This window comes from Rhinolophus sinicus, linkage group LG15, assembly GCF_036562045.2.
Source record: "Rhinolophus sinicus isolate RSC01 linkage group LG15, ASM3656204v1, whole genome shotgun sequence".
In the NCBI taxonomy this organism is placed as follows: Eukaryota; Metazoa; Chordata; class Mammalia; order Chiroptera; family Rhinolophidae; genus Rhinolophus; species Rhinolophus sinicus.
The window spans coordinates 793,341-809,258 of record NC_133764.1 but is presented as its reverse complement, the minus strand read 5'-3'; the positions used below and the strand labels follow the sequence as shown (position 1 = coordinate 809,258).

At 59.1% G+C, this 15,918-nt stretch overlaps 1 protein-coding gene across 1 annotated transcript in view; it reads left to right on the top strand.

Annotated features, from left to right (window-relative positions):
• Positions 1–15,918, top strand: part of MYO15A (myosin XVA) — a 52,175-nt gene that overhangs the window by 19,794 nt on the left and 16,463 nt on the right. The window contains exons 19-49 of the mRNA XM_074319956.1: positions 646–794; positions 897–942; positions 1,129–1,253; positions 1,713–1,830; positions 2,175–2,350; positions 2,836–2,920; positions 3,674–3,706; positions 3,803–3,884; positions 3,968–4,098; positions 4,595–4,690; positions 5,583–5,818; positions 7,231–7,412; positions 7,743–7,815; positions 8,014–8,205; positions 8,457–8,617; positions 8,724–8,818; positions 9,316–9,439; positions 9,623–9,690; positions 9,764–9,841; positions 9,998–10,178; positions 10,271–10,403; positions 10,673–10,778; positions 10,908–10,980; positions 12,042–12,163; positions 12,378–12,437; positions 12,902–12,977; positions 13,269–13,384; positions 13,470–13,588; positions 14,457–14,598; positions 15,234–15,345; positions 15,436–15,510. Coding sequence (XP_074176057.1) covers positions 646–794; positions 897–942; positions 1,129–1,253; positions 1,713–1,830; positions 2,175–2,350; positions 2,836–2,920; positions 3,674–3,706; positions 3,803–3,884; positions 3,968–4,098; positions 4,595–4,690; positions 5,583–5,818; positions 7,231–7,412; positions 7,743–7,815; positions 8,014–8,205; positions 8,457–8,617; positions 8,724–8,818; positions 9,316–9,439; positions 9,623–9,690; positions 9,764–9,841; positions 9,998–10,178; positions 10,271–10,403; positions 10,673–10,778; positions 10,908–10,980; positions 12,042–12,163; positions 12,378–12,437; positions 12,902–12,977; positions 13,269–13,384; positions 13,470–13,588; positions 14,457–14,598; positions 15,234–15,345; positions 15,436–15,510 — 3,565 coding nt within the window. The remainder of the gene's footprint in view (positions 1–645; positions 795–896; positions 943–1,128; positions 1,254–1,712; positions 1,831–2,174; positions 2,351–2,835; positions 2,921–3,673; positions 3,707–3,802; positions 3,885–3,967; positions 4,099–4,594; positions 4,691–5,582; positions 5,819–7,230; positions 7,413–7,742; positions 7,816–8,013; positions 8,206–8,456; positions 8,618–8,723; positions 8,819–9,315; positions 9,440–9,622; positions 9,691–9,763; positions 9,842–9,997; positions 10,179–10,270; positions 10,404–10,672; positions 10,779–10,907; positions 10,981–12,041; positions 12,164–12,377; positions 12,438–12,901; positions 12,978–13,268; positions 13,385–13,469; positions 13,589–14,456; positions 14,599–15,233; positions 15,346–15,435; positions 15,511–15,918) is intronic.

Here is a 15,918-nt window from a genome sequence, read left to right as displayed (position 1 = left end):
CTGGTCCTGCCTCTGGCTCACCCTAGCCCCAGCCAGGCCCTGGCTCCATCCCGACCCTAACCCCATACCCACCCAGCTTTGTCTTGCTCTGTACTTTCTCCCATTCCCGGCCCCGCCCCTGGCTGGCCCCAGTGAATTGCCCTGTCTCTCCGCTGGCCCATCATGGCCACGCCTACCCAGCCCATCCCCTCATTGAGTGGTTCTCCATCCCGCCCCATATTTCATCCACCTGCCTCTTTTTCCTCCTCTGGGAGGAAAAGGGCATCCATTTCCTCCTCTGTGAAATGGGCACCCTCCTCCTGAGATTGCCAGAGTTCATGACCATGTGTGTAATAGGCTACCTCAGGCCCAGGCACAGTCAGTGCCTGTGTGTCCCTCAGACTGAAGACAAAAGTCATGCCAACCACGGGATGGATCCGTTGGAAGGTGCTAAGCACCCTGACTTGAAACATATGCAAGCCAGGAGGACAGTGGCCTTGCATAGGGGGCAGGGGTTCAGTCGGTTAGTTTTCTGGTCCCTCTGACCTGGAGCTGATTCCTTTTGTTCTCTCTCTCTCTCTCTCTCTCTCTCTCTCTCTCTCCTGTCTCTGTCTCTCGGTGCCTTGACCACTACCCTGGGCCTGCTACCCCCCCCCCCCCATCCAGGTGGTGGCACACCTCTTCTCCAGCCATGCCCCGCAGGCTGCCCCTCAGCGTCTGGGCAAGACCAGCTCTGTCACCCGGCTCTACAAGGCACACACAGTGGCAGCTAAGTTCCAGCAGTCGCTCCTAGATCTGGTGGAAAAGATGGAGAGGTGGGCGTGGCAGGTGGGCGGGACGTAGCCTCACTTATGACCTTGAGGGATAACCACCTTCCTTCTCTGGGGCCTCACACTGCCCTCCTCCCCGCTGCCCAGGTGTAACCCCTTGTTCGTGCGCTGCCTGAAGCCCAATCATAAGAAGGTATGTGGTGGCTGAGGTCCCTGGGAGAGCCAAATGCTCTTCCCCATGCTGTGTGACCTTGGGCACATGGCTTTGCCTCCCTGGACCTCCATTGGCCCAGGCTACTGTGGGGACTGTTTGCCGTAGATAGTGCCCTTTGCCGTGGGTGGGCCCATGTGCAGACTCCCTGTTGGGCCCTCCCCACAGGAGCCAGGCCTCTTTGAGCCGGATGTGGTAATGGCACAGTTACGCTATTCGGGAGTGCTGGAGACGGTGCGGATCCGCAAGGAGGGCTTTCCAGTGCGGCTGCCTTTCCAGGTGTTCATCGACAGGTACCTCAGTCTGAATGGGTCCTGAGCTCCACAGACCCCTACACAGCCCCCCATGGTCCCAGAAATACACAACCCAGACAGAACAGAGCTGTGAAGTTGCTCAGGTTGTACACTACACAAGACTACCACATGCTAGCTGTTATATGGCAGATATACTTATTATTTTACATTTTTTCCTAGTTCTTTGTGTTGATTCCAAAGAGGAATCTTTTTAATAGTTATTATGACGTTTCCAGCAGATGGCAGTAAGGTTTCTTATTCTACTGAAACCATTTTTACAATTGTCTGACTCCAAGAAGTAGTGTTGTGGATGGAGTGGCTTTTTCTGATTAGAAGACACTGAGTAGAGCCACTGCTGGGACCCAGGCCTCCTGGAGATGGGGATAGATGTGGTGACTCTGACCTAGTGGGCCACTGGGGTAGGCTCCACAGCCCCAGGCTGAGTGTGGGCCCCTGCAGGTACCGCTGTCTGGTGAACCTCCAGCACAACCTGCCCGCGAGTGGAGACATGTGTGTGTCGGTGCTGAGCCGCCTGTGCACGGTCATGCCAAACATGTACCGCGTTGGCATCAGCAAGGTGAGTGCCACCCCACACTCAGTCCCTGGAGGCCCCAAGTTCAAGGGCCCCGGAACTGGAGCCTGTGGAATCAGAAATGCCCAAGCTAAAGCTTCCTGTCCCAGAGGCGATCCAGTTGAGCTTGGTAAATGGATCGCTAATTCCACCTCCAGACCTTTGCTCAGGCAATTCCCCTGCCTAACGGACCTTCCCCCTGTCTTCCACCTCTCCAAACACAACCCATCCTTCACCCTCTCCAGGAGGCTGCCCTGTCTCTTCTGTTTCCATGGACTTCTGGCGAGGGAGGGGTCCCCAGTCCAGTCACGTGGCCCTTCCCTCCCTCAGTCCTTGCCTCCTGTCCTCAGCTGTTCCTTAAAGAACACCTTCACCAGCTGCTGGAGAGCATGCGGGAGCATGTCCTGAATATGGCGGCCCTCACTCTGCAGCGCTGCCTCCGAGGCTACATCATCCAGCGGCGTTTCCGCTCCTTGCGCAGAAAGGTCATCCTGCTGCAAAGCCGGGCTCGAGGCTACCTGGCCAGGTGCAGCCCAGATAGGGCAGGACTCCCTGGGGCCCTATGGCTAGGCTTGGGAGAGGCCAAGCCTGAACTTGGGTAGTAAGCTCCCTGTCCCTGGGGGTATGCAAGCAGAGAGTAGGGGCCTCTGCAGGAAGGATGATCAGGTTCTCTGCGTCTCTGCTTTTGGATGTCCGTCTGTCCCAACCCCTGTCCCTCGTGACTGGTGGGTGGGAATCCATCCAGCCAAGAAGGACCCTGGGACTCTGACCTGACGGGAAATACATGGTCCAGGCTGTTTAATCCAGGCCCTGACACTTAATTTGCTGTGTGACCTTAGCTAAGTCCTTCCCTCCTCTGAGCTCCAGTTTTTGTTTGTGCCAAAGGGTCCCAGAGTAAAGTGTGGGCACTGGCACCCAGGCCAAGCTAGCATGGGCATCTCTGATCCTTGTTCCCCTGTGACCCCAACCCCTAAGCTCCCACCGAGACACTGCTTTCCCCTCCACCCCCAGGCAGCGGTATCAGCAGATGAGGAGGAGGATGGTGAAGTTCCGGTCCCTGGTGCACACGTACATGAGCCACCGGCGTCACCTCAAGGTGCAGGCCTCCCCCTTGCCCTGTCCCAGGAGCCAGACCTGCCCGTCTGGGTCCAGGGCGCGGCAGGGATGGGGAAGAGGCACTTAGCTCCTAGGAGGAGACAGTCTTGGGTTCGAATCCCCGCTCTGCCACTCACTAGCTGTGTGACCTCAGCCCCTCTCTTGCCTTGCTTCCCCATCTTCCCCTTGGGGTTGGAGAGGGTTAAATGAGTGTTACACGTGGAGGATTTGGCCTGGTGCTGGGTTCACAGTGGGGTCTTCAGTAATGGGGTACGATTAGAATTTGGCAACTGGACCAGCACTGCATATGGTTTTGCCCTTACCTTGACGCCAGTTTTGCCGTACTGTCGTATAAACCAACACCAGCAAGACAAATGTAAGCCCCAAATCATTGGGAAACTGTGGCTTTTACTGAAGGTTTTGTGGAGCAACGGGAGAGGGTTCCGTCACACGTCTCTCAGCTACTTCCCAGAAATCCTCTGTGCCTGCCTCCCTTTCCCCAGTGTCACTCCATCTGCCCTCTGCATCTACCTCTCTCTCGCTCTCGCTCTTTCTCACTTCTCCTCTCTTTCTCTGGCCACACCTCTACCTCCCTCATCTGTGAGGTGGGGGAGTCATCTCCAGACATCAGGCAAACTGACCCCTTGTTTCTTGTGCTGGCCACCTTGTGTGAGCTGGCTTGGCCTGCCCGGGCCTGCGGCCGGCCATCGCCTCTGCCTGCCGTTCTCCGCCTTGACCATCTGCTCTCCTGCAGCTGAGGGCAGAGCGGAGGCTCCAGGTGGAGGAGGTGCGGCTCCGGGAGCAGGAGGTGGGTGCGGGGGTCTGGGTGGCAGCAGGGGACAGGAAGAGAGGCCTGTCCCCTCACCATGCAATGTCCCTGCAGGAGCTGAGCAAGCGGGAGGTGGTAGCTGTGGGACACCTGGAGGTCCCAGCAGAGCTGGCTGGGCTCTTGCGAGCAGCGGCAGGTATGTCAGCACTGGACAGTGGGGTGGGGTGGGGTGGGCACGGGCAAGGGAGCTAGGCCCGTCATGCCCTCCTCTCTCCACAGGCCTCAGGCCAGCCCAGCTGCCCCGGGTGGCCCCCGTGCGGGCTCCCCGGCTCCAGGCTGAGCCCCGTGTCACACTGCCCCTGGATATCAACAACTACCCCATGGCTAAGTTTGTCCGGTGCCACTTCAAGGTAAGGGCTGGCATAGGCCCTGGTCAATGGGCACTGGCCAATTAAAATTGATGCTGTCCTCAGCCTGGGCAGGCTCCTGGCTGTATCCTGCAGGATCTGGTATGAGCCCTTTAGTTGCTGGATTATAAGGAGTCTGAGAGCTCCACACGGGGCTGCGTAGCAGTGGAGGGTCCGCAGGGGCTCGTGAAGTCACTGTTTGCCAACCAGTCTGGAAATGTTTCAGAAAATTCAGAATAAGTGGAGCCACGGCTGGTCATCCCTGCTCTAATTTCCTGCCCTCCAGAAAGAGCCCAGACGGGGGCTTAGACTGTCTCTACCACTGGCTCACTGAAAGCCAGTGTCTGGCCCTCTCCAAGCCCCAGGTTCCCCATCTACACACTGGGGAGAGGAGCCCTTGCCTCCTAGGCTCTTGTGCCCCCACCTGGCACAGAGCAGTGGCTCCAGATGTGCCTGTCAGTCCCAGCTCTGTCCCCATGGATCTGCCCTGTGCCCGCAGGAACCTGCCTTTGGGATGCTGACAGTACCCCTGAGGATGCCCCTCACGCGGCTGCCAGTAGAGCACCACGCAGAAGCCATGAGCATCTTCAAGCTGGTACAGGACTGTCCAGACAACCTCTGAATATATAGCCGCTGCCCCTAAGGCCAGGCCACGAGGCCCCTCGTCCTGCCTCCTGGACCCTCCACTAGCCAAAGCCATAAGCCCAGGCCTCTTCCTTGGAGGAGAGACTTCCGTTGGGGGTGGGGGTGGGGGTCTGGCCTTTTTTCTGGGCTGGAATCTGGGGATTAGGGGCTTTTCTTCTCCCAGCCTTCTCCCTGGCAATGGGGCTCCCTCTCTGGGTTTCCAGGGACACCCAAGAATAGACCCAGGTCCTTCCCTCCAGAACTTCCTAAGAAAAGCAGAGCACGCCTGACTAGTGAGCAGCAGCATGGACAGAGCAGGGCACAGAGGCTGCTAATCCAGCCCTGGGCAGGGTTCCAGAGGGCTTCCTGGAGGAGGGGGCATTTGAACTAGGGTACAAGGAGTCAGAATCCCCCAGCCAGGGCAAGGCACAGAGAGAAGAGGAAATTGATGTGGTTAGAACAGAGAATCAAGAGAGCAAAGGCGAGGGGGCATGAGTCCTTGATTGACAGCCTGGGAGCTCAGATTTCATCCCAAGAGCCCTAGGGAGCCAAGGAATGTGCCTCCTCTGGGGCCTGAGTGGAGCAGGAGGTGCGGGGCATGCTGGAAGCCGGGGTGCAGAGCAGGGCTGAGGCTGTATGGGAGCTGTGGAAGGTTCATGAGTAGAAGAGAAAAAACATGGATGTTGCATCTTGACTTTTCTCATGGTTGGATGAACTGCTGCTCATCCGGCATCGGATATGGCTATTACATTGTAATGTGGGGGACTTTTTTATGGACGGGGACACATGGGAAGGACATGTTGAGGGTGGGGACCTGGCAGAAACCACTTTTCGAGAGGCTCAGGAGAGTGTTTGTGGCCCAGATCCTGCGTTTCATGGGTGACCCCCACCTGCATGGTACCCAGGAGAATGTCTTCGGGAACTACGTTGTGCACAAAGGGCTGGCAGTGCCCGAACTGCGGGATGAGATTCTGGCACAACTGGCCAACCAGGTGTGGCGCAACCCCAGCGCCCACAACGCCGAGCGGGGCTGGCTCTTGCTGGCCGCCTGCCTCAGCGGCTTTGCACCTTCCTCACGCCTCAACAAGTACCTGCTCAAGTGAGTAGAACCGGGTGGGTCTGGGGTGAGGACGGTGACTCTGGCACAGGCACAGGCCCAGGGTGCCATGCGAAAGGTCAGGTCAGGAGTGAGGTCTCTGAGCGGAAGCTCAGGCACAGAGGTCAGCCAGGGGCTGCTCTCTGTTTCCACTGGACTCACTGCGGGGCCTAGGAGTCGGGTGAGACTGGATAAAGGACTTCCAGAACTCAGCAGGAGGCAAGACCAGCGTGTGGGGAATTTGGAATTGAGGCATTGACATCATAGGAGTATAGCAGAGTAGTTAGGAGTATAGACTCTAACAGTTTGTGTTCAAGTCCCAGCTCAACCCCATTGGAGCTGTGTGACCTTGGGCAAGTTACTTAACCTTGCTGAGCCTCAGTTTCCACAGTCTAAAATGAAAATAATAAGAGTGCCTACTCCATAGGCTGTGTGAGGATTAGATGTATAAATACATGTGCAGTGCTTAGAACAGAGACGGGCATGGTCAGTGCTATGTGAGGACAGCCGTCATTAGCATCCTGAGGACGATGATGATGTCCCTCTGCTGGGTGATGGATGCTTTGTGGCAAAGAGCTCAGGCAGGCCCTGGGTGCGAATCCTCGTGTGACAACTACCTGCTGTGTGACCCCGGGCAAGTCGCTGCCCGTCTGTACCTCTTTCCTTACCTACAAACGAGGGACGGTGACAGGCCCCACCTCACAGGGTGCCTGAGCTTCACCCAGGCTGTATGCAGTGGGTGGGCAGCTCACTTGCCAGTCCTGTGAATCTATGGCAGTAGGGTCGGCCTACCTGCCTGTCCAGGGGTTCCTGTGGGCACAGCTCTAGGTTCCCTCTGGTAGCCACCGTGGGCCTGCTCCACTGCTGCTCCTGGCCAGGCCCCCCGTAGTTGGGAGGGGGACAGGGAGCCAGGCGTGAGGAGAGCCTGCCACTGGCAGGGATCAGGCTTACTGGTCCTGGGTCACGTTGAAGCCTCACAGCCCTCTCTTGTATAGCTGAGAACTTGGTGGCAGGCTCGGAGAGGGCAGATAAGCACTCTGGTTGCCTGGTAAAAGAATGGAGGGCAGTCCTCCAGAGTCCAGGCTCGTATTCACACCGTGTTGCAGACCCCACTCTGCCAATGACGTTCTGCTCCAACAAGCTTAGGTGGGCCAGCCTGGAACCTCTTTGGCCTATCCTGGGAGCGTCATGCTTCACGCGGCCTTGAAATACTTCTGGGCTAGCTTGGGACCCTTTCAGTTTAGCCCTGGACCGCTAGGCTCGTCTGAGTTCCTTTGTAGCCTGGCCTCAGAACTCGGGCGCTTTTTCAGCCTTACCTAAAGCTCTGGGCTGGCCTGGGCCTCCCTTAAACTAGCCTCAGAACCTTCCCCCACCCTGAGCTAGCCGTCATCCTGGCTCCAACTCCTACCTACTAGGTTTGTGTCTGATTACGGGCGGAATGGCTTCCAGGCCGTGTGTCAACATCGCCTCATGCAGGCCATGAGCCGGGCCCAACAGCAGGGCCCTGGGGCTGCCCGCACCTTCCCTCCAACCCAGCTCGAATGGATAGCAACCCAGGAGAGGGCTGGCATGGCGCTGGATGTGGGCTGCTTCAACGGTGAGCCACCCTGTCCCACTGTGTACTGCCTTTTCTCCCTCCCTCCCTCGTGGAGGGGCAGCTGGAGTCAGCAAGCCCCAGCGTGCCCTGGGGTCAGGAGAAGCCAGAGCTGGTTCTAGAGCTAGAGAAGGACCTGCTGGATATGGCCCTGGAAAGAGGGCTTCGTGTAGCTGTGGGGCTGGACCTGGATTGGGGACCGGGGGAGAAGATGCAGACCCAGGGTCCTGGATGAAAACGGCAGGCCTAAGTGCAGGAAGCAGGTGGGGAAGCAGCAGGACGGGGCTGACGGCAGATGCCCCACACTGAGCCCAGCACCTGCTGTCGTCCCAGGTGACCAGTTCTCCTGCCCGGTGCACTCCTGGAGCACCGGGGAAGAGGTGGCTGGAGACATTCTGAGGCACAGGTTGGCTCCTGGAATGCCCTTCCCAGCACGCCCCTGTGCCCATGGGAAGGAGGGAGGGAGGGGAAGAGGCCAGATCCCTTGAAGGGCCCCACGGGGTCCACTCTGGTCACGTTGGGGTCTGGCTCACCCCAGGGGTCTTCCTAGGCTGTACCTCTTGGCTCCGTCCCTCATTTCTGTCTCTTCACATGCTGTCCCCAGGGGACTGGCAGAAGGCTGGCGAGGCTGGACAGTGGCCATGAAGAACGGGGTCCAGTGGGCAGAGCTGGCAGGCCACGACTACGTGCTGGACCTGGTGTCAGACCTAGAGCTGCTCAGGGACTTCCCACGACAGAAGTCCTACTTCGTTGTGGGTGCAGAAGGACCCATGGCCAGCAGGGGAGGCCCAAGAGCGTAGGTGGCTACCTGGGCCCCTCACACAGACGGCCTTTCCCAGCACAAGGCTCCCTCTCCCAGCTGCTGGGAGAGGCTGTATTGAATTTAAGTCTCAAGGAGGTGGGGCTCACCAAAAGGTTCTGCCTCTAAAGGGAGTCACCCAAATCCAGGGTGCAGAGGAAATGGGGAAGTGGTTTGGGAGGGCCATGCGTCTCTCTGTCTCTCCGTCTCTTCGGGAGTCAGCTGCTCCATGTTCCCCTCCCCCACAGGGTGTTTGGGAACAGCTGGGACTCGGACGACGATGCACCCACGAGGCCCCAGCCGCATGGGCACGTGCCCAAAGTAGCTGACTCTGATGGGTACTGCAGCCACAATGAGGACGGTACAAATGGGGAGACTGAGGCCCAGAGAGGGACAGCGACCCACCAAGGTCAAACAGCAGTGGCCGCTGTCTCTGGTGGGGAGGGAGCGTGGGGGCTATGGGAGGTGACAGCAAGAGAACAGAAGTTGACTTTTGTGTGTCCCCCCACTGCCAGACTCGGACAGCCTTGGGGAGCCCACTGCACCCCACAAGGGACTGGACTGCTACCTGGACAGCCTCTTTGACCCTGTGTTGTCCTACGGGGATGCGGTAAGGATGGCTGGGGCGTTTGCAGACCGCAGGTACAACACATACACACCAGGGCCATCGGGTGGCATCACTCCTGGGTGTCTGCTGGGGACGGGGCAGAGGATGAGGGAGGGTATCCTTGCAGCTAGAGATGCAACTAGCTGCCTCTAGAAGGAGCCACAGCTACAGGCCCACCTCCTGTGGTAGCCAGTGAGGCACCCTTGCTCACTCTGGGATCTCCCGGGAGCCCCTCCAGGGCACGATATGCAGCCCTGAGCAGGGCACAGCCCCTCTCTGAGCCTCAGTTTACGCCTCTGTGAAGGGAGGGGTGAGTTGGGAGCTCGCACGGTTGTAGGAGGACCAAATGGAATGCACGTGGACAGAGGCTGGGCGTGCAGCAGCCACTTGGCGGGTGGGAAGCCCCTGGATGGAGGAGGTGGCTGGTGTCAGGTGCCCGTTGCCTTGGAACCTCGGGAGGACGGCATTGAGGCGGTCACTCGAGCCACCGCTGCCCCCAGGACCTGGAGAAGCCAACAGCCATTGCCTACCGCATGAAAGGGGGGGGCCAGCCTGGTGGAGGCAGCACCGAAGACACCCCCAGGAGACCTCCAGAGCCAAAGCCGAGTCAGTGCCTGCCCCCAGGTTGGTTTCAAGGTTGGGCAAGGCCAGGGCTGCCGCTGGTTGTCTGGGCTCCTTCACGTGCAGAATGGAGGCAGCTATGAGCATGGTGGGGGTGAGATGACTTGCGGGGCCGTGGTAGGGAATTCCTGTTACCCTCAGCTTCTGCACCTTGGGATCCACGCCCTCTGACCCGGCTCTCCCCAGTCCCAGGTCTGGATGCCTCCACGTTGGCTCTGCAGCAAGCCTTCATCCACAAACAGGCTGTGCTTCTGGTAAGTGCCAGACAGGCTACGGGGGGTCCCCCGAGCATGGGCCTGCCTGCTCACCACCACCACCTCTCCCCAGGCCAGAGAGATGACCCTGCAGGCCATGGCGCTCCAGCATCATCCTCTGAGCCCCGCCCCAAGGCCCTTGCCCCCAGAGGTGAGCCTGGCCCGCCCGGGTGAGTGCTGTGCTGCTCCAAAGCATCACTGCACCTCTCTGAGCCACGACCCTACAGTCCATCCTGGGCAGACATGGGGACCCTGAAGGCAAGCTGCTGTGTCCCAAGAAACCCACGTCACACTCTGCTCTCCACAGAAACCCCTAGTACCAGAGGCACGGCCGAAGTTAGCAGGCACTGGACCCCCGGCCAAGCCCGTGCTCCTGCGCTCCACACCAAAACCCTTGACCCCAGCCCCTGTGGCCAAGGCCCCACGGCCCCCCACCAAGCCCGTGGCTGCCCCCATTCTAGCTCAGGACCGGGCTTCTCCAGAAACCAGTGAGTGTCGTGTCCCAGCTGAGGGGGGCTTCCCAGCACAGGACTGGGAGCATGGCCTCACCCTGTCCCCCACCCTCACCCCTTGCCCACAGCTTCGCCGTCCCCAGAGCTGGTCCGGTACTCGACCCTCAACTCGGAGCACTTCCCACAGCCCACGCAGCAGATCAAGAGCATCGTGCGGCAGTACCAGCAGCCACCGGGCGGAGGGCGGTCTGAGGCCCTCAGGTCAGCTCTGCCCCCTTACCGGTCCTCCAGACAGGTGGCCTCCTCACCAGGTCTCAGTGCTCAGCGACATTTAGGGAGTGAGTCTGTTTATGCAGATGGTCCCCGGGGCAGACGGAGGCCCAGTCTGCACTCTAGCTTGTGCTGTGTGACCTCAGGCCAGTCTCTGATCCTCTCTGGGTTCTCATTTATAATGATGGGGGGGGAGGAAGAGGTTCCCTATTGTAGGAATTTGTGGCTGGGAAGAGGAGACTCAGTGTCCAACCCACCAGGAAGGACGGCGGGAGGGTGTTTGTGAAGCGGCCAGACCCCCACGAAGAGGCCCTGATGATCCTGAAGGGGCAGATGAGCCAGGCGGTAGCAGCACCTGGTACCCAGGTAAGGCCCAGGTAGAAGGGAAGACAAAGTGGGGCCTGCAGGGGATCCTTAGAAGCCATGGCCCTGCTGCTGCCCCCCTCCATGGGGCCCACTCGTTACCCCCTGAGCACTCTCTTTGGGGGGGGACAGGTACCCAGAGAGGCCGTGGCCCGGGTGAAGCCAGTGACCAGCGCACCGAGGCCATCCACAGGGCCCACTCCAGGTGAGGGGCCAGGAGAGAGGGAGGGCGGGGCAAGACAGCAGGCATCCCAGTGTATGAGTGTCTGTGAGCACAGGTGAGTCTTGGTCTGTGTCCGTGCCCTGAGCCTGTGTGAACCTACTGTGTACACATTGTATAATTGCATCAGCACTTAAGTACCTGATTTCAGGTCAGGCCCACCCTGGACTCATTGAAACCTTTTGACACAGTACCATTTGTATCTATAGATGTTACAGATGGGAAACAGAGGCACAGAGAGGTTAAATGACTTACTCAAGATCACACAGCTCAAAAGTGTCATACCAGAGATCTAAATCTAGGCCTCCTGACATCACAATGGGAGCTCTGATGTCTACGTCCTTTGCCTCATGGCAGCCACTGTCATCTGAAGTGAGATAAAGAAGCTCCCATATGTCCCTGGCAAAAACGCTCCAACGGCCCCTACTGGGGTACATGCCACACTCCTCACCGGAGCCCACGAGACCCCGCATGGCTGGCCCACCTCCCCAACCTTGTCTCCTCCCCTTGTCCCCTTGGCACACTGTTCCTCAGGGTTCCTGGAACACCAAGCCCGCTCATCTTCGCATGCCTGGCCCCTTCTTATCATTCAGGTCTCAAGTGTCACCTCCTCAGAGAGGTCTGCCAGACCGCCCAAACTGAAGGACCCTTACAAACCAGCCCCCACCCTAGACTCTCCTCAATCATCCAGTTTTATTTCCACCCCATAGCTCCTAGCGCTGAGCTTTGTCATTTTCCAATAATCTGTCCCACCCACACCTGCCAGGAAACTTTGAACTCAGGCAGGCGCCGTGTCTGTTTACGGTGGCATCCCCTGCCCCTAGAATTAGCCCGCATACACTAGGTGCTCTCTGTATGTATCGCATGAAGCGTCGGGCTGTATAAGTGTTCGTGCGCCCACATGATCAGATGTGTCTGCAGCCAGGGATGTGGGAGGGAGACCAGTCTGCCCCAGCCCCTTCCCCAATATGAGGTCGCTCCAGTCACCTCCTCGACCGACCCTGCCTCCCCTGACTCATGCCCCTCCAACTCGCTGCGCCCCCCAGCGCAGCCTTCCAGGTCGCTGGAACCTGCGGAGGAACCGGTGCAGACGCGGCTACACCGCCTCCTCAACCCTAACTTCTACGGCTACCAGGACGCCCCCTGGCGCATCTTCCTGCGCAAAGAGGTGCCTGGAACCAGGGGCGGGGCCGAATGGGGGCGCAGTGACCTACGCGGATCGGGTCATAGGGATGGGGCCAGGAGAACTGGGTCTGAGCAGAGCTGAGCTCGGGAGGGGACCAGCGGCTTGTGTACAGCGGGGCGGAACCTAGAGGGTGGGGCAGGGTGTGAAGCAAGGGGAGGGGGCTTGCAGGGTCCTCATTGAAGCCCCGCCCCCACAGGTGTTCTACCCTAAAGACAGCTACAGCCACCCTGTACAACTAGACCTCCTGTTCCGGCAGGTAATTTCCTGTCTTCCCTCTCTGCCTCCGTGTGCTCGGTGGGGTAGTGGGCACAAAGACTGGAGGTCTGCAGGTTCTGCTTCTGCTTCTTGGAGTTGGGTCCTTGACGATGTTGAGGATGAGAGCTGTTCTCCTGCGTCCCTCACCCCAGGGACGGGGTCAAGGAGTCCACAATCCCAGCTAACCAGACTCGCAGTCCGTGTGAGCCAGACAGGGCCCAGAGGGCAAATCCAGGTCCCACTGTGTAGATTAGGAAACTGAGCTGGGATGGGCGGTATGGCTTGAGGAGGTGAGGGGAAAGGAGAGGGTCCTCGTCAGTGGGCTCTGTTTACCGAGATGACCCCACTGCTGCGTACTTGGAGCCCCCCACCCCCACCCCACCCCCACTGGTCCTGCAGCAGCCCAGCCTGGGCTCTCGGTGCCGGAAGCCCACGGGCTGCCTGCATCACCACTCATTCCCACAGATCCTGCATGACACCCTGTCCAAGGCCTGCCTGCGCATCTCCGAGGATGAGAGGCTCAAGATGAAAGCCCTATTTGGTACCACGGTGGGAGGGAAGGGAAGGGATAAGCCTAGTCCTACTTGCCTCCCAGACATCTCCTTGCTCTGCTGCTGGTCTCTCCCATGGCCAGGTGACAAGTTTGAGGTTAGCTCTGCCTAACCGCCTCAACCCTAACCCATCCCATCTGTGTCTGGATATCATTTCCCAGTCTGGACACTGAGAATACAATGGCCCCGTACCTTCTTGCTGAGTGTCAGCCTCCCTCCCTGCAATGTGGGCCAGCAGGGGAGGGAGGAGAGGGCCCTGACCCCACCTGGTTTCCCCTTAGCCCAGAACCAGCTGGACACACAGCGGCCCTTGGTGACGGAGAGTGTGAAGCGGGCCGTGGTCAGCACCGCGCGTGACAGCTGGGAGGTCTACTTCTCCCGCCTCTTCCCCGCCACGGTCTGAGCCCCTGCTGCCCCCCTCCCACCTAGGGGCTTTAGGGATGGGGCGCGAGGACCCTCACATGCCCTCATCCCCACTGCAGGGCAGCGTGGGCACTGGCGTGCAGATCCTAGCTGTGTCTCACGCGGGCATCAAACTCTTGCGGATGGACAGGGGCAGCAGGGAGGCTGGCGGGCAGCTGCGGGTCCTGCGCACCTACAGGTGACTGGGAGGCGGGTGAGAATGGCACTAGCTGGGCATTGGGGCACAGACTGGCATCAGCATTTCCTCACTGACTTTCCACTGCCAATTATTGAGCACTTACAATGTGCCAGGCTTTGTGCCAAGCTGTTTAGTCCAGCCCATTTTAGAGCTGGGGAAACAGGTTCAGGGAGAGAGGATGCTTGTCTCAGGACACACAACCAGGAAGTAGACGAGCCAGGAACGGATTCTGCCATCCTGCCTCGCAGACCACAATCCAGCCCTGCCCTCCCAGAGCGCTTTGCAGTGGGGCGACGGTGTGGCCAACAGCCAGCCCAGCCCAGAAGGGACAGGGGGCTGCAGCATGAGACTTTACTGACTCCTCTGGCCCCTGGCTGGCATCAGCCCCATTTGTCTGTCTCACAGGACAGGGGCAGAGCCTGGCTCACTGGGTGGGTGAAAGCTCCTTGCTTGGAAAGATGGAGAGAATTTGGTCAATGAAAAAAAGATAGATGTGTGTGGGCAAAACCTGGGAGATTGGATCAAGGGGTAAATAGATAGATGATAGATAGATGACAGATAGATAGATAGATAGATAGATAGATAGATAGATAGATAGATGATAGGTAGATCAATAATGATAAATGGCAGAGGGCGGGGAGGACCTGGAAGGTCGGTGGTAGGCAATGAGCGGGAGCCACGTTGGGACCAGGGGAGGAAATGCCGGGGAAGTTCCTGGGCCCTTGCGGGGGGGCTGGTGTAATGGAGCTGAGTGTGGCTGGGCTTCAGGAATGGGACACGGCAGGGGCAGAAGGAGCAGGACGGGTGGGGTAGAGGGTGTCCCTCTGGTCACGGGGTCCTGCCCTCATGCCACCATCCCATCCTCCAGCTTTGCAGACATCCTGTTTGTGACCATCCCCTCCCAGAACATGTTGGAATTCAACTTAGCCAGCGAGAAGGTCATCCTCTTCTCAGCCCGAGCTCATCAGGTCAAGACGCTGGTGGACGACTTCATCCTGGAGCTGAAGAAGGTCAGAGGGCCCCCGCCAGTGGTCAGGGCCTAAGAACAGGCATCTCCCACCCCAGATACGTACCAGCCACGCCTGCCTGGGGAGTACGGATGTGTATGTGGGGAGGGGCCGGGGGGCAGTAGCTGTGTCCATCGACTTTTGTAGGCCTTCAGGCCTTTGCACAGGCTGTGCCTTCCAGCTGCGATGCCCTTTTGCCTCTTGCCTACTCCTTCAAAAACCTTTTCTTACCCCCTCAGCTGCTCTGAGTCGCACGGCAATTGCATCCCGCACCCTCCTGCAGTGACTGTACTGCCCAGCACTGCTTACTGCAATGGCAGTGTCCACCCCCCCTTCCCTCCAGACTGGGCATCCCCCAGGCTAAGAGCAGGTCATCTCTGCCTCAGGCTCAGCAGCTGGCCTCAGTGGGGCAGCTTTGGGAAGGGATGGAGGGTAAGACATGCACCTGCGTTCCTCAGACTCAGGCCTCTAGCCCTCTGCAAAGCCATCCCTTCTGTCTGGAATGCCCTACCCTCTTTCACCTAGAAAAGGTTCCCTGATGACTGGGGAGGAACGCCTGTGGATGTGAGGGGCAGGGGAGTGGCCCCTGGGAGGAGGGGGCTGGGCCTGTGACCCCTCCCCCTGCCTGGCTGTCGCAGGACTCTGACTACGTGGTTGCCGTGAGGAATTTCCTGCCTGAGGACCCCTCCCTGCTGGCCTTCCACAAGGGTGACATCATCCACCTGCAGCCCCTGGATCCACCTCGGATGGGTCAGCTGCCTTGCGGGGGTGGGGGGGGTGGGGGGGGAGGCTGGGCGAGGGGGCCTCCCTGGCGGGTGCTGACAGAAGCTTGGGCCATAGGCTACAGTGCCGGCTGTGTCGTCCGCAAGAAGGTCGTGTACCTGGAGGAGCTGCGCCCGAGAGGCCCAGACTTCGGTGGGTACCCAGGAGTCCTGCGTCCAGACTCCAAAACCTGGAAACCCCAAACAGCTCATCCTGGTTTCATGCACTCACACCGCAGATGCATGATTGGGGTTTCCCAGTGCCCCAAAGGCGTCTGCCCTGGCCGGGTCTGCTAGTGAGTTCTGGTGGCCATCCAGCCCAGCCCGCTGCCCACAAAACTGGCTGAGGGGTCTCTGTGGGCATTAGTGTTTCCATGTTTGTAGCGAGTCTCTCTGTGCCACACATGCTGCTCCAGCTCCCACTGAGGGAATCCGTTGCCTTCCCAGAGCCTCCAGTTTCCTCATCTGTAAATAGGCTCCCAGGAAGGAGGGGCCAAGCTAACTATCCCTAGAAGGCCCCTTAGTTCCAAGAGGAGACACTCCTTTTTGCCTCAGACCCCTT